This window comes from Octopus sinensis, linkage group LG6 (assembly GCF_006345805.1).
Source record: "Octopus sinensis linkage group LG6, ASM634580v1, whole genome shotgun sequence".
NCBI classification, from domain to species: domain Eukaryota; kingdom Metazoa; phylum Mollusca; class Cephalopoda; order Octopoda; family Octopodidae; genus Octopus; species Octopus sinensis.
Genome location: NC_043002.1, coordinates 108,688,153 through 108,712,754, shown reverse-complemented (window position 1 = coordinate 108,712,754; position 24,602 = coordinate 108,688,153). Strand labels below are relative to the sequence as shown.

The 24,602-nt window shown below is 41.0% G+C and overlaps 1 protein-coding gene and 1 long non-coding RNA gene across 12 annotated transcripts in view; one reads left to right on the top strand and one right to left on the bottom strand.

The window, feature by feature from the left end:
• LOC115212901 (phosphatidylinositol 4-kinase alpha) overlaps positions 1 to 24,602 on the top strand; it is a 162,150-nt gene that overhangs the window by 87,698 nt on the left and 49,850 nt on the right. For all 11 annotated transcript variants that reach the window (XR_004999797.1, XM_029781704.2, XM_029781703.2 and 8 more), the window contains 10 exons: positions 1,815 to 1,896; positions 5,513 to 5,596; positions 8,654 to 8,863; positions 11,247 to 11,339; positions 12,565 to 12,652; positions 13,648 to 13,707; positions 18,166 to 18,293; positions 18,424 to 18,582; positions 19,887 to 20,038; positions 22,380 to 22,487. Coding sequence is in view for 10 of the 11 variants with exons in the window: in XM_029781704.2 (XP_029637564.1) it covers positions 1,815 to 1,896; positions 5,513 to 5,596; positions 8,654 to 8,863; positions 11,247 to 11,339; positions 12,565 to 12,652; positions 13,648 to 13,707; positions 18,166 to 18,293; positions 18,424 to 18,582; positions 19,887 to 20,038; positions 22,380 to 22,487 (1,164 nt within the window). In the remaining variant the exon portion in view is untranslated. The remainder of the gene's footprint in view (positions 1 to 1,814; positions 1,897 to 5,512; positions 5,597 to 8,653; positions 8,864 to 11,246; positions 11,340 to 12,564; positions 12,653 to 13,647; positions 13,708 to 18,165; positions 18,294 to 18,423; positions 18,583 to 19,886; positions 20,039 to 22,379; positions 22,488 to 24,602) is intronic.
• Positions 1,073 to 24,590, bottom strand: LOC118764018. Its single transcript, XR_004999798.1, has 3 exons — positions 24,558 to 24,590; positions 4,491 to 4,494; positions 1,073 to 1,194 (listed from the first exon to the last, which is right to left on the bottom strand). It is a non-coding gene; the product is annotated as an uncharacterized LOC118764018 (long non-coding RNA).

Here is a 24,602-nt window from a genome sequence, read left to right as displayed (position 1 = left end):
AGACACATATTTCTGTCCTGCTCCAACTTCTCATCCCATGGCACAAAGCCACCTCACTCAATATTACTCCCTCCCTCCCTCTCTTTCTCCTGCAAGTTACTTGGTAATCTCATGCATAATTTTCTATCAATAAAATCTGTTGCTGAACGTTTGCAAGTTTGCTTTTGTTACGCTTTGTGCAGCCAGCTTGATTCAATTAAATACAGCATCAATCTTTCTCGTGACCAACCATGCGATGATGGCCCTCGGCAAACACAAATATATCACTTCACAACATCTGCATTAACAAATGATTTGTTAGCTATAGAGAATGTCTAATGAATTTCCGACATAAACAGTAGCTATTTCGAGATAAGTGAATTGGACTCTGGAGAATTATCTTTGCTTAGATACAGAATAGTAAAAGTGATAAATTAATTGTGAACGTGTTTTGGCTTGTCTAACATCCTATTGATTCATTCAGCCACAACTGTTATAAAAAATGACATGAAAGACTAAGGAATTGGTGCTCTGGTTAATGTAGGCAATGATTATGATGGTGATTCAGCTTTGAAATTGATTTTTCACCCATTTTGGTACCAAACCACCAGAAACTGCCGATAGTTCTATGATAAATTTTTCTTGTTTTAAAGTGGTCTAAATTCACTCCTTCTTTCAAGACTCCATGTTAGTTTTTGTTTCAGTTTAATAATGACAGTGGAGGCGCAATGGCCCAGTGGTTAGGGCAGCGGACTCGCGGTCGGAGGATTGCGGTTTCAATTCTCAGACCAAGCATTGTGTGTGTTTATTGAGCGAAAACACCGTAAAGCTCCACAAGGCTCCGGCAGGGGGTGGTGACTCCTGTTGTACTCTTTCGCCCCAACTTTCTCTCACTCTCTCTTCTTGTTTCTTGAGTAACGCTGCGATGGACTGGTGTCCTGTCCAGCTGGGGGGAACACATACGCCACAGAAACCGGGAAACTGGGCCAATAAGCTTGGCTAGGCTTGAAACGGGTGGCGTTTATCGTTTAATAATGACAAAGTGGCAGACGTAGACTACAGTGGTAGGGGTAGACCCAGGAAGACATGGCACAAGGTGGTGAAGCATGATCTTTGAACTTTGGGCCACACACAGGCAATGGCTAATGACCGTGACCTTTGGTAATATGTTGTGCTTGAGAAGACCCATCAAGCCAAGTGAAATTGTAGTTGTGGCTGATACTGGTGTCCCATAACTGGCACCCGTGCCAGTGACACATAAAGAGCACCTTTTGAGCAGTGGGCCTCATGGAGGCAAAGTGGCTGAGCTCCTTTCGAATGTTGAGCCTCACAGAGGCAATGACTGAGACCTTTGGCATTATGTCATGCTTGAGAAGAAGACCCATCAAGCCAAGTAAAATTGCAGTCGTGGCAGATCCTGGTGTCACACAAATGGCACTTGTGCCAGTGGCATGTAAAAGCACCCATTACACTGTCGGAGTGGTTGGCATTAGGAAAGGCATCCAGCTGTAGAAACCATGCCAAATCAGAGTTCCAGCCCTGATCAAACCATCCAACCCATGCCAGCATGAACAACAAATGTTAAATGATAATGATGATGATGATGATTTTATTAAATTCTTCATTATTTTCAAATTTAATTGAAACAAAAGCAATGTATTTCAACAAAAATATGGTAACAAAAGTTTTCAATTCAGTGTAATGAGTACATCAAGACCTAAATAATTCTTCCAATTGTTCCATTTATTCTGGCATTTTTCCACTGATAGTTGTGTATTACAGTTGTTGGATTTTCCCCTTTTCTTAGTTACAAATGTGTATTTCGCTATTTACAGGTTTCCGTATTTACTGTGGAGTGGAGTGTTATTACAAACCATGCTGGACATTTTACAAGTTCTGTCAAAGTCCCTGGAAGTGGTAAGTGCTTAAGAAAGTATTTCCAGTGTTCAGTTTTATATTTTTGTGATAAACTATTTTGTGAACAATAGCAGTGTTGGTTGCGGGTCTCAAACTCCGGGCCCACAGCATGTACTATGGCAACAACAATGTTGAAGGTGCAGCTGTGTAATTTGGACATAACAAATACCATAAAATATTTTTGCATGAAAGCACCAGTTTATTGCTCTTTTTATTAATTTTTATCATCATTGGTTGTGAAGGTGTATGGCTCAGTGGTTACAGTATACAGATCATGATTGTAAGGTCATGAGTTCAATACCCGGTGGAATGTTGTCCTTGAGCAAGACACTTTACTTCACATTGCTCCAGTTCACCTAGTTGGCAAAAGTGAATAGGACCTGTATTCCAAAGGGCCAGCCTTGTTACATTCTGTGCCATGTTGAATCTCCCTGAGAAGTACGTTAAGGGTACACCTATCTGTGGGGTGCTCAGCCACTTGAATGTTAATTCCACAAGCAAGATGTTGCATCAGTTGGCTTAACTGAAACCTTTGTGGTTGTAACCGACAGAGTTCCATTTTACTATCTTTGGTCAATGTGCATCGGTAGAAGATGCTGACATACATCATCGCCATCAACTGCAGCTTCACTTTGTTTTCTTATTCTTGTATGAATTATTGGCCAACATTATCCTCTTGAATTTCAATGTCTTGAGGTGGTAAAGCATGATCTTCGAATGTTGTGCCTCACAGCGGCAATGACAAAAGACCAAGACCTCTGGAGATATGATGTGATTGAGATGACCCAGCAAGTAAAGTGAGATCACAGCTGTAGCCTATCCCTGTGTCGCATAACCAGCCCAATTAAGAAGTATCTTTGAATCGTCAGGTGACACGCCTTGCTTAAAGAGACCTATTGAGTCAAGAAAATCAAAAATCAAATCACAATCAAATAGGAATTGTACTTGTGGCTGATGCCAGTGCCACCTGACTGGCCCTCATGCTGGTGGCACACAATAAGCACCATTCATGTAGGGGTCGTTGCCAGTGCTACCTGATTGGCTTCCCATGCTGGTGGCATGTAAAAAGCACCATTCAAATGTCGTGGATGCCAGCCCCACTGATTTTGCTCCTGTGCCAGTAATATGTAAAAAGCACCATCCAAACGTGGCCGATGTCAGTGCCGCCTGACTGGCTCACATGCGGGTGGTATGTAAAAAGCACCCTCTACACTCTCAGAGTGGTTGACATAAGGAAGGGCGTCCAGCTGTAGAAACATTGCCAGATCAGATTGGAGCCTGGTGAGGCCTCCTACCTTTCCAGTCCCCAGTCAAACCATCCAACCCTTGTCAGCATGGAAAATGGATGTTAAATGATGATGATAAGATCAGCCTTCACCATTCCATCCTTTCTCTTCATTAGTCTTTTGCAGATTCTTTGCACTTAGATCTCTCAGCATATCGGAATCGAAATTGAACCAATCTTATGACTGGCATCATCATCGTTTAGTGTCTGCTTTCCATGCTGGCATGGGTTGGACGGTTCAACTGGGGTCTGGGAAGCCAGAAGGCTGCACCAGGCCCAGTTTGATCTGGCAATGTTTCTACGGCTGGATGCCCTTCCTAACGCCAACCACTCCGTGAGTGTAGTGGGTGCTTTTTACGTGCGAGACGAGTCTGGCAAACGGCCACGATCGGATGCTGCTTTTTATGTACCACCGGCACGGGGGCCAGGCGAGGCTGGCAACGGCCACAAATGGATGGTGCTTTTTACGTGCCACTGGCACGAGGCCAGTCGGGGCTGCGCTGGCAATGGCCACGAACGGATGGTGGTGCCAGATGAGTCTGGCAATGGCCACGAACGGATGGTGCTTTTTATGTACCACCAGCACGGGGGCCAGGCGAGGCTGGCAACGGCCACAAATGGATGGTGCTTTTTACGTGCCACTGGCACGAGGCCAGTCGGGGCTGCGCTGGCAACGGCCACGAACGGATGGTGGTGCCAGATGAGTCTGGCAATGGCCACGAACGGATGGTGCTTTTTATGTACCACCAGCACGGGGGCCAGGCGAGGCTGGCAACGGCCACGAATGGATGGTGCTTTTTACGTGCCACTGGCACGAGGCCAGTCGGGGCTGCGCTGGCAACGGCCACGAACGGATGGTGGTGCCAGATGAGTCTGGCAATGGCCACGAACGGATGGTGCTTTTTATGTACCACCAGCACGGGGGCCAGGCGAGGCTGGCAACGGCCACGAATGGATGGTGCTTTTTACGTGCCACTGGCACGAGGCCAGTCGGGGCTGCGCTGGCAACGGCCACGAACGGATGGTGGTGCCAGATGAGTCTGGCAATGGCCACGAACGGATGGTGCTTTTTATGTGCCACCAGCACGGGGGCCAGGCGAAGCTGGCAATGGCCACGAATGGATGGTGCTTTTTACGTGCCACTGGCACGAGGCCAGTCGGGGCTGCGCTGGCAACGGCCACGAACGGATGGTGGTGCCAGATGAGTCTGGCAATGGCCACGAACGGATGGTGCTTTTTACGTGCCACCGGCATCTCTTATGTAATTTCTTGTTGACCTCACTGGGAACCTACCACATGTTTTGTGCACCCATCTCACACACACAAACACACACACACATACAAACACACACACACACACAATGGGTTGCCATACAGTGTGCATCCACCAAATTCTACTCACTGACTATTGCTCTTTGTAGATTACTCGTCTTTGCCAAAATTGAAATTTGTCCTTGACCCTGTCTCCACCCTTATTCCTCATTCACTGCATTCACCTCTACATTTCTATCTCTAACTATCTGTCTCTCTCCTTTAATACTGTCACAAACTTACCAGTCCACCCAACAATTCTAATCCTTTATTGTAGTGCCATGTAAAAAGCTCCCATGCTGGTGTCACATAAAAAGCACCCCATACATACATACACTCTATAGTTGGCATTAGGAAGGGTATCCAGTTGTAGAAACCTTGCCAAAACAGACAATTGGAGTCTGCTCCAGCTTGCCATCTCCTGTCACTGTCCAACCCATGACAGCATGGAAAATGGATGTTAAATGATGATAGTGTCCCTACCCTCTCATCACCATCATCTCTTCTTTCTTTTCAGCTGTGGTAGTTACGTATCTTCTCTACTGGAAAACCCCTGTACTTGTCCCTCTTTCCTACCTTTGTCTCTTAACACTTGGCACACACACACCACCCTCAATATTGCACCTGAACTCTGTCAAGGAGTCTTGTCTTTTGAGTCGCTTTGTGACCTCATTAGTGCCAGAGCCATGGAAAGGCACCCAGCACACTCTGTAAAGTGGTTGGCATTAGAAATGGCATCAAGCTGTAGAAATCATTTCAAAGCAGATTTTGGAGCTCAATGCAATCCTATGGCTTATTTCTAATGAGTTAAACCTCTGCAGTGTCCCCGATTAAGTCTGGAAACACTTAACTATACAGAATTAATTAAAAAAAACAAAAAGCAAATAAAAACACACGCGTACGCGGTGACTTATTTCCTTTTTTTTTTCTTTCTTAAATTTGATTTATATGTTATTAATTCATTTTGTCTCCCGAATTACGTTAAATTTTTGGTCCCTAAATTTTCATTTCTTTTTCCAGGACCCTCATGCCAAAGCCCCAGATTTAGCCATACCAAACACTCCTTACATCTTAAGAGTAAGAGACAACATGGTTGACAGAGAGGTAAGTCAATCAGTTACTTAGGGTTAGAAGAACAGTAAATAATAATAATGATGATAATAATAATAATAATTGCAGCACAAGATCAAAGCCTTCCCACCAGAAATTATCAAAAACGTGTAATGAAAGGAAACATCACGAGTAACTGCAGAACATGTGGAGATGGAGAAGAAACAATAAATCCTATTGTTTCTGGCAGCCCAGTCCTGGCTAAGAAGGAATATATTCACAGACATGACAGAGTTGGAACCTATATACATTGGAAGCTGTGTCAACACTATGGAATAACAATAGAAAAAAGATGGTATAGGCACACGCTAGAAAAGGTCACAGAAAATGAGAAAGCAACCATACTCTGGGATATGCCAATACACACAGATAGAGAAATTAAGGCTAATAAGCTGGATATAGTTGTCAGAGATTACCAAGGAAAATAAAATGCTTTCTAATCAATGTATTAATATCAACTGATGACAATGTTTTTCTAAAAGAAATGGAGAAACTTTCAAAATACAAAGATCTGGAAATAGAGGTAACTCGAATGTGGAGCCTAAAAACAGAAGCAGTTCCTATTATAGTAGGTGCATTTTAATGGTGAAGTGGCACAATTGTTAGCAGGCCGGGGGAAATGCTTAGTGGTATTTCATCTTTCTTTACGTTCTGAGTTCAAATTCTACCGAGGTCAACTGAGCTTTTCATCCTTTCAGGGTTGATAAATTAAGTACCAGTTGCATACTGGAGTTGATCTAATCGACTGGCCCCCTCCCACCAAATTTCAGGCCTTGTGCCTATAGTAGGCATATTAAGTATGATAAAAAACATTCAAACAAATATGTAACAAAAACACCAGTACTTACAGGTATATATATAACATAGAGAAAATAGCACTACTAGGCACTGCACACATCCTACATAAAATGCTTTCAATACAGTGAAAATATGAACACCACAACAAACCACAGCACATACTTGAGGCACACAGCTGCACTTAATAGTGCAGTGAAAGCACATGATAAAAATAAGACAACTGAATGATAATAATAATAATAATAATAATAATCTTGTCTACTATAGGCATAAGGCCTACGTTGACCCCAGTACTCAACTGGTACTTATTTTATTGATCCCATAAGGATGAATGGCAAAAGTCAACCTCGGCAGCTTTTGAACTCAGTATGTAAAACTGGAAAAAAAAATACTACTAAGCATTTTGTCTGGCATGCCAACTTGCTGCCTTAAATAATAATAATAATTTAATATGTTATAATAAACATACATGGTGCTCGAATTTGTCTGACAATCATTGACATCTTATTTCAAGAACAAATAAGAAATAACCAGTACAAGCAGTTTGTGTGTATATGCGAGTGTATTTAGAGTAAGAAACAGATATGTTTAACATATAGGCTTGGCTATGTGGTAAGAAATTTGTTTCCCAATGGCTCCAGGTTCAGTCCCACTGTGTGGCACATTGGGTAAGAGTCTTCTACTGTAGTTTTGGGCCTTACAAGCGGATTTGGTAGATGAAAACTGAAAGAAGCCTGTCATATATGTGTGTGTGTGTGTGTGTGTGTGTGTGTGTATGTTTCTGTATTTGTGTCCCAGCAGCACTTATAACCAGTGTTGGTGCCAAAACTTAGTGATTTGGCAAAAGAGACTGATAGAATAAGCACCAGGCTTTAAAAAAAATACTGGGATTGATTCATTTGACCAAAAATTCTTCAAAACAATGCCCCTGCATGGTCGCAGTTTAATAACTTGAAACAAGACTAGACTGTTGCCTATCATACAATAGGTAACTTTGGAAGTACATTTTTGCTACCATGGATAATATCAGGAAATATGGCAGATATACAATAATTGTTATTGAATTTTATCAAATGTGATGGTACTTCCACAAAATAATGAAATGAAACTAAAATTTCAAAAGAAAAAAATTCAGGTAATTTTTAAAATAATGAAAACTTTGGAAAGGTTTTGTGAAATATCTGACATTTATTTTTCATTTATTGGTGTATTATGTAATTAAATGTTTGAACATAACAAAAGGCCTTTACATAAAATTCTAATGGAAGATTTTAAATCAAATATGAGACCTTTCAAACAGGCAGGCTTGAATCGAATAACAAGAGTTATTCTCAGGTACATCATTGTCAGAAAAGATTAACAAAAATACAATGAAAAGAAACAAAATGAACTTTAATTAAAATAGCTATTTGTGTGCTACACTCAATGTGTATACAACATTGAAAGACATGATGTGATTTTTGTTGATTTGTTAGGTTAAAAGCATATTATTAGAAAGAGGTGAACAGCATCCCAGCAATGATTTATGAGAATGTCAGATGATTTTTGGCCTTCTTCGGTCTTGTCATTGATATGTATTCAGTACTCTGTTGGAGTGGAGTGGAAGCACTCCGTCGGTTACGACGACGAGGGTTCCGGTTGATCCGATCAACGGAACAGCCTGCTTGTGAAATTAACGTGTAAGTGGCTGAGCACTCCACAGACACGTGTACCCTTAACGCAGTTCTCGGGGATATTCAGCGTGACACAGAGAGTGACAAGGCCGGCCCTTTGAAATACAGGTACAACAGAAACAGGAAGTAAGAGTGAGAGAAAGTTGTGGTGAAAGAGTACAGCAGGGATCACCACCATCCCTGCCGGAGCCTTGTGGGGCTTTAGGTGTTTTCGCTCAATAAACACTCACAACGCCCGATCTGGGAATTGAAACCGCGATCCTATGACCGCGAGTCCGCTGCCCTAACCACTGGGCCATTGCGCCTCCACTCTGATGGAGTACACATTACTGACAAGGTCCAAGAAGAGAGGTTCTCATGAATCACTGCTGTGACGATGTTCACCTCACTCATATATATATATATATATATATATATATGTGGTTTTGTTTTGTTTTCGATTAGATTTTTATAATTTGACCCTTTAATTTTCTTCATGATTTTTTTCTGTTCTTTTTAATGAAGCAATTTACATTTTATTTAAATTTTTAATTTTGGTGATATGTTGCTACAAGCTGTAATTATTTCAATTTTGTTCCAGAATACCGTAAAGGATTTTGCTGCTCGTAGCACAGGAATTATCCAAGAAGCCATGAAATGGGCCCCTAATGCTACCCGATCTCATCTCATTGAATATCTGCTGAAAATGGAACACTCATCTCAAGGGTTATACTACCACAGTGGTCTTGCCCTTGCTACTGAGAGTGTGTTAAATTATGCTGGATATAATAAAACTGCAGCCCCCTTAGGGGTAAGTTACATCATCATCAGTTTTACATTTGCTTTTCATGCTGGCATGGGTTGGATGAATTGTTTCAGTTAACTATTATATAATATTATAACAATATTATAATGTCTAAGTGGAGGCACATGATGTAATGGTTAGGGTGTTGAACTCTTGATCATAAGACTGGTTTTGATTCCTGGACTGAACAGTGCATTGTGTTCTTGGGCAAAACTCTATCATGTTGCTCCAGTCCACCCAACTGGTAACAATGAGTAATCCTGTAATAATATCTATGATTCAGCATCATCAACCCCTGGACATTTCTGTCTTCAGTCCTAGGATTCATAAGGTTGGTTGTCTGGTTTCAGTGGAAGCTAGAAGGACTCCAAATAGCAAAACCAGTCTGGAAAAGATTTGGAGGCCTAAGGATCCTTTGAATAGCCAAGGATTTAGAGATGTCCTAATTGAAGCATTTGGAGAGAAGAAGACTTATAAGATAGAGAACAATTTGAAATTGCTATGGGACAGCTTACTGAGAGTCTCAGACCAAATATGTGGTTGGTGCAAAGACCCAACCAGACTTAGAGGGACATGGTGGTGGAAAAATGAAGTAGATAGGGATAATAGGAACAAAGAAATAGGACTGGAAGCTTTGGAACAGTGGTGGTAGCAGAGAATTATAGCAAGTAGCTAGAAGAGAAGCTAAGTAACAGGTATATTTAAGTAGGGAAGAAGCAGAAAAGAGGTTTTCAATGTTCTGTGGCATGAACACCAGAGGCATGAGGTGTTCTGGATTGCAAGATGGTGTGTCAGAAAAACCTGTGATGATGTAGAAGAAAATTGTATTTAGACAGATGATGGCAAACTTCATTTAGTGATTCTGCAAAGGAAGAGGTATGGAAGTGTCACTACGAAAGGCTGTTACATGTGGAGAATGCATGGGAGAAAGAGAGTCTCCCTAATGTGAATGCCACAGAGGGACCAGCTAGTGAAGTCAATAGCTTCATGATAGATAAAGTAATTAAGGATATAAAGTTAAGGAAAAACTGTGGCCCATCAAGAATTACTGCGGAGATGCTTAAAATATCTGGCAGAGTGGGATGTGGCCTAGTCACCCACATGGACAACCAAGTCATCCAAGAAGGGGGTCATACCCAATGACTGTTGTAGCAGTATTGTAGTCAATTGTTACAAAGGTAAGGGAAATGTCTTGGCAAAAGTAATTGCAGAGGTATCAAACTGTGAGACCATGTCATGAAAGTTACAGAAAGGGTCATAGCGCAAAGGTGTTCCAGTTGTGACCTTTCTGTCTTTTTATGTATCAAGGACTACATGGCTTCAAGTATCCTGCTTTATTTAAAGTAAAGTATTATTTGATGGAGATTTAGCTGCTGTTTCTAACAGGTTGAATGACCACCACAGAGAAGTTTTCTCAAATGTTGAAAACATTAATTTTGGTGTGCAATAAGTCTTGAAGTGTACCTGAACTTCTTTGGTAAAATGACAGACTGGTGTCAGTCTTGATATTCTCTACCAGTTTCTGTTTAATTTATATTAACTAATCCATTTACTATATTGTTGTTGGTGTTAATTAACCCCAGGCCAACCTATGGCCAAAGATGTTCCAGTCCTGATCATCTCTGTCAAAGACTGTAGGGTGTGATTTGAGAGAGAGTTGGCTGCTTTTTCTAGCTGGTCAATTGAGTGTACATGGGCTTCTGTTGGCTCTAGTACCCACTACCACCACCAGCACCACCGTCACCAGCATCACCACCATCACCACCATCACCACCATCACCATCACCACCATCACCATCACCACCACCACCATCACCAGCACCACCATCACCAGCACCAGCACCACCACCATCACTACCACCACCATCACCACCACCATCACTACCACCACCATCACCACCACCATCACTACCACCACCATCACCACCACCATCACTACCACCACCATCACCATCATCACCACCACCATCACCACCACCATCACCATCATCACCATCACCACCATCACCATCACCACCACCACCATCACCACCACCATCATCACCACCACCATCACCATCATCACCATCACCACCATCACCACCATCACCACCACCATCACCACCACCACCATCACCACCATCACTACCACCACCATCACCACCACCACCATCACTACCACCACCATCACCATCATCACCACCACCATCACCACCACCACCACCACCACCACCAACAACAACATCAAACATTTGTTTTTCTTCTTTGGCACGTGTAGGTTGGTTTAGTTGGAACTGGCAGAACCCCAGAGGACTGCACAGAAAGTTGCTTCTATCCTTTTTCTTAATATGGTTTATATTGTAACTCATAAAAAAAAACCCTCCTCCATTTCTTTTGTCTTTTGTAACAGACTGCCACCCTTGATAGACGACCAAATTGTGTTACGACTGACAGTTCCAATTTCATGGCTGCTTTAAGTTTGCGAAGTCGTTTCAGTGGAGAAGTAAGTTATTCATTTATTCTGACAATGCAGTTTTGTTTTATAAAAGTTATGTCCATTAGGAAAGCTATGGAAATAGTTGAACAGATAGTGTACTAAGAATGTGCCCTTTGTTAGTCTAGAATTGGTTTTAAATCTCTAGGAATATTAAAAAAAAATTAACATAGGAATGTTATTTGTAGATATGAAAGTTATTTACAGGTGCAGGAGTGGCTCTGTGGTAAGTAGCTTTCTTACCAACTACATGATTCCGGGTTCAGTCCCACTGCATGGCACCTTGGGCAAGTGTCTTCTGCTATAACCTCGGGCCGACCAAAGTCTTGTGAGTGGATTTGGTAGACAGAAACTGAAAGAAGCCCGTCTTATATATATATATAAATGTTTGTGTGTCTGTGTTTGTCCCCCCAACATCACTTGACAACCAATGTTGGTTGAGTTTATGTCCTTGTAGTTCAGCAAAAGAGACTGATAGACTAAGTACTAGGCTTACAAAGAATAAGTCGTGGAGTCGATTTGCTTGACTAAAGGCGGTGCTCCAGCATGGCTGCAGTCAAATGACTGAAACAAATAAAAGAATAATAAAACTTACAAAATATCCTCTTTAGTTTACTAATCATTAAAATTTAGTAGATTTTGTGTTTTACAGCAGTTTTAAAATATATACATTGGATAACTGAAGTTTTTGACAGCCATTTAATGTTTGTTATGGTTCCATGGTTTAAATAAATTAGATTTAAGGCTTTCATTGTAATTAATTCTTTGATACTTAGAAGAATGTATAACCTCAGAATTTCAGTGTATTGATACTGTATGTGGGTTTTGTTTATATCAACTAAAACTATGTAAGTATGATTAGAAAGTCTAAGACCTTCGTTTTAAGTACATAAAAATTATGTGAGTTCTATGCATCTTTTTTCTTATAATTCCTTAATTTCAATTTCTAATTTCTAATCCTGCTAAAAAGTGTCAGCAGAAGGGCACCCAGGAATCATATATCATATCCTGGATGTGCCCACCCACTTCCTTAGAGTGTAAAAAGATAAGGGCCGAAACACTTACCTCAGTGAGGTTTTCTTCTCTGAAGACCTTCTGCTGTTCAGTTCTCTGAAGAGTTTCTTATCACTGAAGAAATGATTATTTCCCTTGTAATAACTGTGACCATTAGAGGGAACCACGTGTGTGTTTAATTAGCTGTTTTATTAATGAAAAATCTTCCCTTTCTCTATAGGTTTCTGGTATGAGATATGTTTGTAATAATGATGAAGAACTAATCAAAAAGTTGTGTGATGGACTTGATAAAGACTGTGATAATAAAAGTAAGTTTGTTTGTTGTGCTTGTTTCTAACTTTTGTGATATTCATCATCATCATCATCCTCTGTTAATGTCTGCTTTCCATGCTGGCATGGGTTGGATGGTTTGACTGGGGACTGGCATGTCAGGACGCTGCACCAGGCTCTAATCTGTTCTGGCAAGGTTTTCACAGCTGGATGTCCTTTCTAACACCAACCACTCTGAGAGTGTAGTGGATGCTTTTTATGTGCCACCAGCATGGGGGCCAGTCAGGGGGCACTGGCAACAACCACGCTTGAATGGTGCTTTTTACATACCACCAACATGAAAGCCAATCAGGCGTCTCTGGCATTGACCATGCTTGAATGATCATTTACTCTGTATATAATATGACATTAATAACACCTGTGCTGGAAATTCAGAAATAATTTATTTTTATGCTAATTTTTTAGATAGAATTCTCTCTCTATCAATGCTTCTCTTCACCAGAATGGTATTATTTCCTTCTTATCCAGGTTACAGCAAATTCATGCTGTGCATAGATAGAAACTGGTGTGTCTGTATAAGAGAAAACACTAAATAAATGAAGATGCCGTTACCATCGGCACAACTTCATGAGTAGCAGAAAATGTAAAGGAGGTTTTTCTTCTTCATCCTTCTATTTAGGTTTTCTTGGCAGCATCACTTTGTGTTTCTGATTAACTTCAAGCTCATCACACATTTTAAAACTTACTTAAATATCAATTTTAAAACCCATTTTGATAACAATTTCAAAACTCAAACATCATTTTTGAAATTGTGCGCCATTCTTCAATTCTTTAAAGAATGTGGAAGAAGAAATGATTTATTAAGATTTGTTCAATTCCCAATTACTCTTTCAAATTTTGGTAATGTCTCTAATAAAAATAAATGAAACCTGTTATATAATGAGATTCATTAAAAGGATGTTTGATGATGAGAACATTTCTGCACTTGTTTGAAAATGAAAATAAATTAGAAATTATTAATTTTTCTATTTAGAGTCAGAAGAGATCAAAGCAGGGATGTTCAGAGTATGTGCACTTCTTATTTCAATTAAAGGTAAGTTAATATTAATATGTTGTAATTAGTAAAATGGTTTTCTTTATTGTTATTAGTAGTTGTTGATGCGAATCTGGATCAAGGCATTCCAACTATGACCATGCCATCTTATTAAGGGTATGTAGGACATCATTATCTAATGGGTCCTCCATTCTTTTCTACTCTTGGCACAAGGCCCGAAATTTTGGGGGAGGGGGCCAGTCAATTAGATCAACCCCAGTATGCAACTGGTAATTAATTTATTGACCCTGAAAGGATGAAAGGCAAAGTCGACCTCGACGGAATTTGAACTTAGAACATAAAGACAGACGAAATACCGCTAAGCATTTCGCCCAGCGTGCTAACGTTTGTGCCTGCTTGCCGCTTTATACGTTTCTTATTTCTTTATTGCCCACAAGGGGCCAAACATTGAGGGGACAAACAAGGACAGACAAAGGGATCAAGTTGATTACATCGACCCCAGTGCGTAACTGGTACTTATTTAATTGACCCCGAAAGGATGAAAGGCTAAGTTGACCTCAGCAGAATTTGAACTCAGAACATAGCGGCAGATGAAATACCGCTAAGCATTTCACCTGGCGTGCTAACGTTTCTGCCAGCTCACTTCCCATTATATGAGATATCAAGGTGTGATGTTAGTTAGTTAGTTAGTTAATTTTTTGGCTCAAAAAGCAAAAAGCAAGGCCATGTAGGGGGACACGGAGTTATGTACAGGGTGGTGTTCATGTAAAGAGTTCAGGCCACTTGAGGTCAAGGGAGACTTTGAACCGAGCGGTCGTCGGCATCTTCACCATCTCGTCTGGCAGCTTATTCCACGGATCCGCAACCCGGACGGAGAAAGCCCCTCTCCTTCGATTGAGATGAAATCGTCGCAGATAGAGCTTTTCGGAATGACCCCGCAGCCGACGCTCTGGAGCAGGAGTGAAGAACAGCTCTTTCGAGAGGTTACACTTTCCGCTTATGATGTTGTGAGCAAGAATGAGATCTCCATGGCGGCGGCGTTTTTGAGGGAGATTTGACTGTTATTTGTAACTGATTGTTGACTGCATAGTAGCTCCTGCATCCTTTTCTCATTGTTATTAGTCCGGTGGAATAGTGCCTGTGACCTCTTCATGGAGATACAGGAAAGCTGTGGGTCAGTGTTTGTGAAAAATGTGTGTGGAATGATAGAGCTGCTTCCACTCTTACTGATGCCAACAAGAAAGATGCAACATAGAAATGCTGCTGGGATCAGTTTCTGACCATCTCCAATCACCACAATTGTCACTTATGCTTTCCTGCCTCTCCTAATAATCATCCAACTCAATACTTGATCTTTATTTATTACTAGCAGTATCGCCCGGCGTTGCTCGGGTTTGTAAGGGAAATAACTATATAAGCATTTTTAGAGATGTAAAGTATAATAGCCATCTCAATATGGCTAACCACAAAGGGGGGGGGTGTTACTGTAGCTTTTTACGTTCTGAGATTTAATAATACATTTTTAGAGAGTTACTTCCCTTATATAATAGCAAAAAAATGCATTAAAAATGGGGAAAAATGATGGTAAATTTTTTTTTAAATCGTAGACTCATCGTAGATGCGCGCTAATACCCAGAAGGGCTCGATATGAATCACGACTATAAGATACCCGCTTTTGGTTACACTGCACCGCAAAATGTGGGAGTAAGGAATCTAAATCGTAGGAGACAGACAGCACACAACCTCACTTTTATATATAAAGATATTCACTCCCCCATTCCCTGTCTTGTCCTCTCTCCCATATACTGTTGCAACCTGCACCCAACCATATTCCTACACTCTCTGTTCTTCTGTCCTCACTCCTACTCACCTTGTACCTTCAGGTCCACCCTGACACATTATCACTACTATTTTCAAGTCTTCCCCACTCCACCTCAATCTTCCTCTACGCACACACACACAGACCTCTTCTAAAACGTGAGTAGCCATGTGGTCCCTCTACAGCTAAGAAACCTCTTCTGCTCTGGGCCCTTCTCTCATACTTTAACCCTTCATCACCTTCCATAAAGCCACCTGTCTTGAGTTGCATACTCTTGCATGCTACATGGCAACCTCACTTGTGCTAGCAGCATGAAAGAAGCACCCAGTACATGCTGCAAAATGGTTGGTATAAGAAAAAAAGGCGGCGAGCTGGCAGAAACGTTAGCACGCCGGGCGAAATGCTTAGCCGTATTTTGTCTGCGTTACGTTGTGATTTCAAATTCTGCCAAGGTCGACTTTGCCTTTCGTCCTTTCGGGGTCGATAAATTAAGTACCAGTTACACACTGGGGTCGATGTAATTGACTTAATACCTATGTCTGTCCTTGTTTGTCCGCTCTGTGTTTAGCCCCTTGTGGGTAATAAAGAAATAGGTTGGTATAAGAAAAAGCATTCAGCCGTAGAAACAATGTCAAAGCAGACAATGCCAAAAGTATGATGTAGTCCTTTGATCTATCAGATCCTTGTAAAACCTTCCAGCCCCTGCCAGCATGGACAATGGGCATTAACCCTTTAGCATTTAAACCGGCCATATCCGGCCAAAAATATTCTACCTGTTTTATGTTCAAACTAGCCCTATCTGGTCTCTCACACCAACCCTACAATATTGTTTTAAATATTAAGTTACCTCATCAAAATCTCATGGCTACAAGATGATGAATGATTAGTTCAAAACAATTTGGATGAAGAAGCATTAATTTTAGCAGAATAATGTGAACACTAAAGGGTTAAATGATGATGGTGATGGGAGAGATGTAACGGGAGCGTCACTGATCAAAATTGTTTGTGGTCCAGTTATGTGATTGAAATTGCTATTAAGTTTGTGAAAGCAGAGAGAATAGTGAAAGTGTGGGGGATGGTTGCTGAGAAACTGGAAATATCTAGCAACACAAAGCACACTGTAATCACTGACGGTTTCGATTCCCAGACCGGGCATTGCGAGTGTTTATTGAGCGAAAACACCTAAAGCTCCACGAGGCTCCGGCAGGGGATGGTGGTGATCCCTGCTGTATTCTTTCACCACAACTTTCTCTCACTCTTTCTTCTTCTTGGCCTGCTCGCTTAGCCAGCTGGGTGGCATCTTTTGAAGGCTAAAACAATGCGAAGCGCATTGTGACCAGTGATGTGTAGCAACATCTGATAGCCTGGTCGGTCATGGTGGTCACGGTGATATATACATCCATATATATACATATGCATGTATGTATATACATACATATATATACGTGGAGGCGCAATGGCCCAGTGGTTAGGGCAGCGGACTCGCGGTCGTAGGATCGCGGTTTCGATTCCCAGACCGGGCGTTGTGAGTGTTTATTGAGCGAAAACACCTAAAAAAGCTCCACGAGGCTCCGGCAGGGGATAGTGGTGATCCCTGCTGTACTCTTTCACCACAACTTTCTCTCACTCTTACTTCCTGTTTCTGTTGTACCTGTATTTCAAAGGGCCGGCCTTGTCACTCTCTGTGTCACGCTGAATATCCCCGAGAACTACGTTAAGGGTACACGTGTCTGTGGAGTGCTCAGCCACTTACACGTTAATTTCACGAGCAGGCTGTTCTGTTGATTCGGATCAACCGGAACCCTCGTCGTCGTAACCGACGGAGTGCTTCCATCCATCCAATCACTGACATAAATCAGTTGGTCAATACAAGGAGAGGTCTTGCTTAGCAGGATAATTGTTAACTGCAACATTGGCGAAGGAAGAAGCATGTACGGAGGATGTTGTCTTCACCATTTGGCATTCACCCTCCGTGCTGGCATAGGTTGGACAGTTTGACAAGATTCAACAAGCTGTATCAAGCCCCTGCAACTATTTTGGTATAGATTCTACAGCTGGATGCCCTTCCTTACATCAGCCACTTTACAGAGTGTACTAGGTGCTTTTTACATGGCTCTGGCTCAAGTGAAGGTCACTGAGTAACTTGCAAGATGATAAGAAAAAAACTCCTTAACCCTTTCATTACCAACCCAGCTGAAACCGCCTCTTACTGTGTAGTACAAATGTCTTGTTTTTGTATTAAAATCTTCCACTAAACCTTAGTCACAATTTATGTTCCTAACAGTAGCTTAATGATAACTAAATTATTTTACTAAATTCTTTGTTATATTTAAAATTAATTGAAAGAAACACAGAACATCTCAACAGAAATACAGTAACAAAAGAGTTAAAAGAGTGGGAATATATTTGAAAGGTGGGGAGGAGGTGGCTTTATAGTAAGTGTTGAAAAGTTAAATTATAATCGAGAGATATAGGTGTCTTGCTAGAGAGAAGATACATGGCTACTTCTCATTATATAAGGGTGAGTGGAAGCAGCTGGAAAGAAGATAAAAATGGTGGTGGGGTGTCAGAACGAATTGTACAGTTAATTAAAAGAATATTAACTCAAATGTAATTCAGTTTGCTATCACATAATTTCAAATATTGTGTTGTATTTACTCTTTCATTCACTTTAACAGTACTCAAGCGTCAATTACTTCATACCTTGTGTTGGGTTCCTGTTAAGGATTTTACAGAAAGAACTATGGAAGTTGCTGTTACGTGCTGGGAATGGCTTCTTGCTGCTCGGCCTGATTTTAGTATTGAGGTATCTATTTTGTTTGTTTTTAATAAACGTTCGTTATATTTCCACTTTAGATGTTTGTTGAAAACCCTTATGTCTGTTTAATTATCTTCTCTCTTTCACATGTTATTTCTTGTCACATTTGATCTTTCAGTTCTTATGTGAAATGGCCATGGCTTGGCAGATGACAGTTGATAAGAAACTTGGCATCTTTGCTGAAGACAAACCTCGGCCTGATCCTTTAGCTAAAACTGAGGATCAAATTCTTGATCCAAATCCTCCACATGTAGCTGGTCATCAGATCTGGACGAAGGTAATCTTACTCGTCATTGTTGACTATTAATTGTTTATTGCTTCAGGTGTTTCAATTATGGCTGCAGGCATGGTTGTGTGGTTGAGGTGGTCACTTTAGAACCCTGTGGATTAAGTGTTCAGTTCCACTATGTGGATGCGGTAATGGTGCCACGAAGAAAGCAACCAGTACTCTCTGTGGAGTGGTTGGCATTAGGAAGGGCATCCAGCTGTAGAAACCACATTAAGACAGGCAATGGAGCATGGTGTGGCCCCTGGCCTTGCAAGCTCAGCCAAACCACCCAACCCATGCCAGCATGAAAAACAGACATTAAATAATGATGATGATGATGAATGATTGTTTTTAAGTTGTTATAATAAAAATAATTTAAATGAAATGATGAGATTGGAGCCTGGTGCAGCCATCTGATTCGCCAGTCCTCAGTCAAATCATCCAACCCATGCTAGCATGGAAAGCAGACGTTAAACGATGATGACGAAGGATTACTCAATACTCTTTGTTGAGTATATATCTATTCTTTAACATTGACTTTGAAGTTTTGACCTTCTCAACCGTCATTGTATTGTCCAATGAAAGCTGAGCAAACTGAGACTTCCAAGTTACTGTCAATACTATTCTTTACTCTTTTACTTGTTTCAGTCATTTGACTGTGGCCATGCTGGAGCAACACCTTTAGTCGAGCAAATCGATCCCAGGACTTATTCTTTGTAAGCCTAGTACTTATTCTATCGGTCGCTTTTGTAGAACTGCTAAGTCACGGAGATGTAAACACACCAACATCGGTTGTCAAGCGATGTTGGGGGGACAAACACAGACACACAAACATACACACACACACAAACACACACACACACACACACACACACACACACACACACACACACACACACACACACACACACACACACACACACACACATATATACAACAGGCTTCTTTCAGTTTCCGTCTACCAAATCCACTCACAAGGCTTTGGTTGGCCTGAGGCTGTAGTAGAAAACACTTGCCCAAGGTGCCATGCAGTGGGACTGAACCCGGAACCATGTGGTTCGTAAGCAAGCTACTTACCACACACCCACTCCTACGCCTATTCTTGTTAAAGAATAATAAATAAATATATGTGCTAAGTGCGGCATCTCTATTTATACATTGTTTAAACAAAGTAGGTTATGCCCACTGGTTCCTGTCAAAAAGTCTAACCTATATGAGGATGGAAAACAGACATTAAATGGTGATGATGTTATAATTCTTGTATGATTTTCCTTTGAGGTTTATAAAATTTGTTTTTAATTTTTTGTTTCTAGTTTCTCGCTGAACGTGTTGAAATTGCACGCTACTGCAGTGTTGATCAAGTGGGCATCCTGCTTTCCCTGCTTCATAAATCTCTCTCTATTAGTGTAGGAAAACAGCCTGGATTAATTTCCCGACACCCAGCTGCCTTGGGGCCAAGAGTCAGGTTTGCAAAACCCTTTTTCTATTAGAAAATTTATACATTGTTTTCATTTAAACAAAATTTCATCTAGCTACTGACAGAGGCTTTAACAGTTATTACTTCAAAAAATTCTTTTTATTTCACCAATGAGGGCCAAAAGTTAGTTAAGGGTAGAGTCTTTACAGTTATTTGATTTTGAAAAACTTTATCAACAAACCCACCCCACTATTTTGAATGCAAACTGTGAAATGAAAGTCCTTAATCTGAAAGTAATGTTTCATAATAACGACAGAATAACCACAATAATTATGAAAACCAATCAAATATATCCTTCCGAGAGGTCTTAATTTAACTGGGGAGTTTTTTTACACTGTCCCAGTTTCACTTCTTGGATATCTGGATATTTTATATCCATTTGTCCTTGAAACTGGGTTTACGAAATGTATATTTATTTCTTTATTGCCCACAGGGAGCTAAACATAGAAGGGACAAACAAGGACAGACAAAGGGATTAAGACGATTATATCGACCTCAGTACGTAACTGGTACTTATTTAATTGACCCTGAAAGGATGAACGGCAAAGTCGACCATGGTGGACATTGAACTCAGAATGTAACAGCAGACGAAATACCGCTAAGAATTTTGCCCGGCGTGCTAACGTTTCTGCCAGCTTGCCGCCTTGGGTTTATGAAATGTATATTGCTGATGTTAATTACTCAAAATTAGAGATGGCTCAACAACTTAACAAGGAAGTCTGAATGTGGTCGATTCACCTGCTAGAAATAGCAGCCAAACCACCCTCACAGCACATTGCACCATCTTAAAATAGAAATGACACTTGATAATGAAAAGGCTGGAGACATTATGATTGAGAAAAACAATGACCAAGATGATTGCAGCTGGAATATTTTTGATCAATAATTCTGCTGGATCCAATCTGACTGGGGACTATGTAACAGCCACACACCCACCCATGCAGTACTACCCCAAAACAATAACAAACCAATAATGAACAAAATCCTCTGTTCAATTGCCATTCTCCTCCACTTTAGTTCTCTATATGATCTCTAAGCTACTGAATTGGATTGTCCATCTAGATATGTACATAATATTATATACTATATTAGGGCAGTGTGTTGGCAGAGCTGTTAGCACACAGGGCAAAATGCTTAGTGATATTTTGTCCATTTCTAAGTTCAAATTGCATCAAGGTTGACATTTTCAACCTTTTGTGGGGTCAATAAAATAAGTACCAGTCGAGTGCCGGGGTTAGTGTAATTGAATGTAATCAACTTATCCCATCCCCTGAAATTGCTGGCCTTGTGCCAACATGTGAAATCATTATTATTATTATTATTATTATTATTATTATTATTATTATTATATATATATATATATATATATATATACTACTAATAGTGTATTCTTATCTGACCCCTTCACCTCTTACCCATTTCTTCTCTTCCCAATCATCTTTTCTCTTTCACACCTCTCCTTTACTTTTCTTCTGATGAAGGACTATTGTCTGAAACGTCAGTAGCCATTCCCCTCCATTAAACCTATACAATATTTGTTAAAACCTGTTCCTTCTGTATTGCCCTCTTTTTGCTTTTGCTCATTACCTTCACAATGTGCTACTACCCCCCACCCCACCAATGTTTCGTCTCTGCCTTAATTAGTATATTAGACGTGTCAGATTATAGACTATCTTTGTATTACTGTTATTATTTAAACCCAGGTTAGCAGAGTTATGATCAAAGGTGCCCCACTTACGACCACATGGCCACACCAAAGTCCCCCTCTTTGCCTTTCTTGTCAATCTAATGTTTCCTTTAGTTCCCATGTTTTGTTTTCCATTATAATGCTCCATTTTGAAAAAGAGATTACCTAATCTGTAATAGCTGCTTTTGCAAACCCATATATTGCTGCTTTTGCAACCCCTATATATTGCTTGCTGGAGCAGACTCCAGCCATCTCTCTAGCGACAGGTGTTCAGAACTGAGGATGAGCAAAACTAGCTCGAAACTGAACTGGTCTCGCGATCCCGTTGTCTGCCGGAGGGTAGTAAGAGTCTGCTCCCCTGCTTGCAATATATAGAGGGTGCAAGCTGCACCTATAACCAGTTGGTGGAAGATCTGCCTGGAGTTAAAACAGTAGTAACATTGAACGGCCATATTGATGTAGCGATTATCTCTACTTGTTAATTTAAAATATTTCTTGGAAAATTATAAAGATTTTTTTTTTCTATTTCTTCTTGTGTAAATTCCTTAAATATCTGTTCTTGTCATTTGAAATTTATGAAATGAAAAAGAAATCTGTAAATTAACTCCAAACATTAATAATAAGTCAATCTTAACATTGCAGGCTGTTAACAATGGGTCTATCTCTTCTACAAGGGGTACTTCTTCCTAACAATTTAAGCCGCAGTGTACTTCGTGAGAGGGTCTATGCTGCAACATTAGACTACTTTTGGTAAGTACCAAGTTTAATGGTTATTTGAAATGAGAAACTGTTTTCTTATTTCCACAGTTTGTTAGTGAATCAGTGATACTGATAATAAATGAAATTCATCATCTCATTGTTTAATGTCCATTTTCCATGCTGGTATGAGTTAGATGGTTTGACTGAGGTCTGGAGAGCCAGTGGCTGCACCAGGCCCCAATCTGATCTGGCAGTGTTTCTACAGCTTGATGCCCTTCCTAATGCCAACCACTCCAAGAGTGTAGTGGGTGCTTTTTATGTGCCGCTAGCACAGGGGCCAGTCAGGTGGGCCTGGGATCAATCACATTTGGATAGTGTTTTTTATGTGCCACTGGCACAAGAGCCAGTCGGGGTACTGACATCAGCCGTGTTCAGATGGTGCTTTTTATGTACCACCTGCACGGGAGTCAGTCAGGGGATACTGGCATCAGCCACGTTCAGATTGTGCTTTTTACGTGCTACTGGCATGGGAGCCAGTCAGTGGGTACTGGCTTTAGCATGTTCAGGTGGTGCTTTTTATGTGCCACTGGCATAACAGCCAGTCAGTGGGTACTGGCATCGGCCATGTTCAGATGGTGCTTTTTACGTACCACCTGCATGGGAGTCAGTCAGGGGATACTGGCATCGGCCACATTCAGATGGTGCTTTTTACATGCCACTGGCACTAATTAAAATTGTTGAGAGAACACTTGATATCAACATACTCTTTACTCTTTTACTTGTTTCAGTCATTTGACTGCGGCCATGCTGGAGCACCGCCTTTTTTTAGTCGAGCAAATTGACCCCGGGACTTATTCTTTGTAAGCCCAGTACTTATTCTATCGGTCTCTTTTGCCGAACCGCTAAGTGACGGGGACGTAAACACACCAGCATCGGTTGTCAAGCAATGCTAGGGGGACAAACACACACACACACACACACACACACACACACACACACACACACACACACACACACACACACACACACATATATTTATATATATATATATATATATATATATATATATATATATACATATATACGACAGGCTTCTTTCAGTTTCCATCTACCAAATCCACTCACAAGGCATTGGTCGGCCCGGGGCTATAGCAGAAGACACTTGCCCAAGATGCCACACAGTGGGACTGAACCTGCAACCATGTGGTTGGTTAGCAAGCTACTTACCACACAGCCACTCCTGCGCCTATGTGTGGATATTGTGATGACTTTCTGTTCCAAGTTACTGAACTAATTTAGAAGACTTGAAATGGAAAATAGTGAAGAATGCAGTAAATTATCAAGATATTAAGTAATACAAGAGTTGAATCAGCAAATTATAAAATGGTGATTATAAAAGTCATCATAAAAAGAAGACAATAGTCTTTTATCTCTGAAGTAGACTTCATTTAAGAAAAAACATTTGTAGATACTAGGTGTTTCTAGGTGGCAGTAACTGTAAGGAGATAATTACTTCTAGATTAATCATGGTGTGTTAGAAGATGAACAAAGATCCTGCATGGAATATACATCATCATCATCATCATTTAGCGTCCGCTTTCCATGCTAGCATGGGTTGGACGGTTCAACTGGGGTCTGGGAAGCCAGAAGGCTGCACCAGGCCCAGTCTGATCTGGCAGTGTTTCTACGGCTGGATGCCCTTCCTGAGCCAACCACTCCGTGAGTGTAGTGGGTGCTTTTTACGTGCCACCCACACAGGTGCCAGACGGAGCTGGAAAACGGCCACGAACGGATGGGGCTTTTACGTGCCACCGGCACGGGGGCCAGGCGAGGCTGGCAACGGCCACAAACGGATGGTGCTACGTGCCACCGGCATGGGGGCCAGGCGAGGCTGGCAACAGACATGAAAGGATGGTGCTTTTACGTGCATATTTAAATATTTTCTTGTAGGGTTTCTATCTGAAACACTGTTATGCTAAACAGTGTTTTGCTTTTTTGCTGCTACCCTATCATATCTGCCTTCGTTAAAATTAATTTTATGCTTCGATTCTTTATATCTTTTAAAACCCATTGTGCTTGAGAAGATCTGACAAGCCAAGTGAAATTGTAGTTGTGGCTGACGCTGGTTTCACATAACTGGAACCCATGCTGGTGGCATGTAAAAAC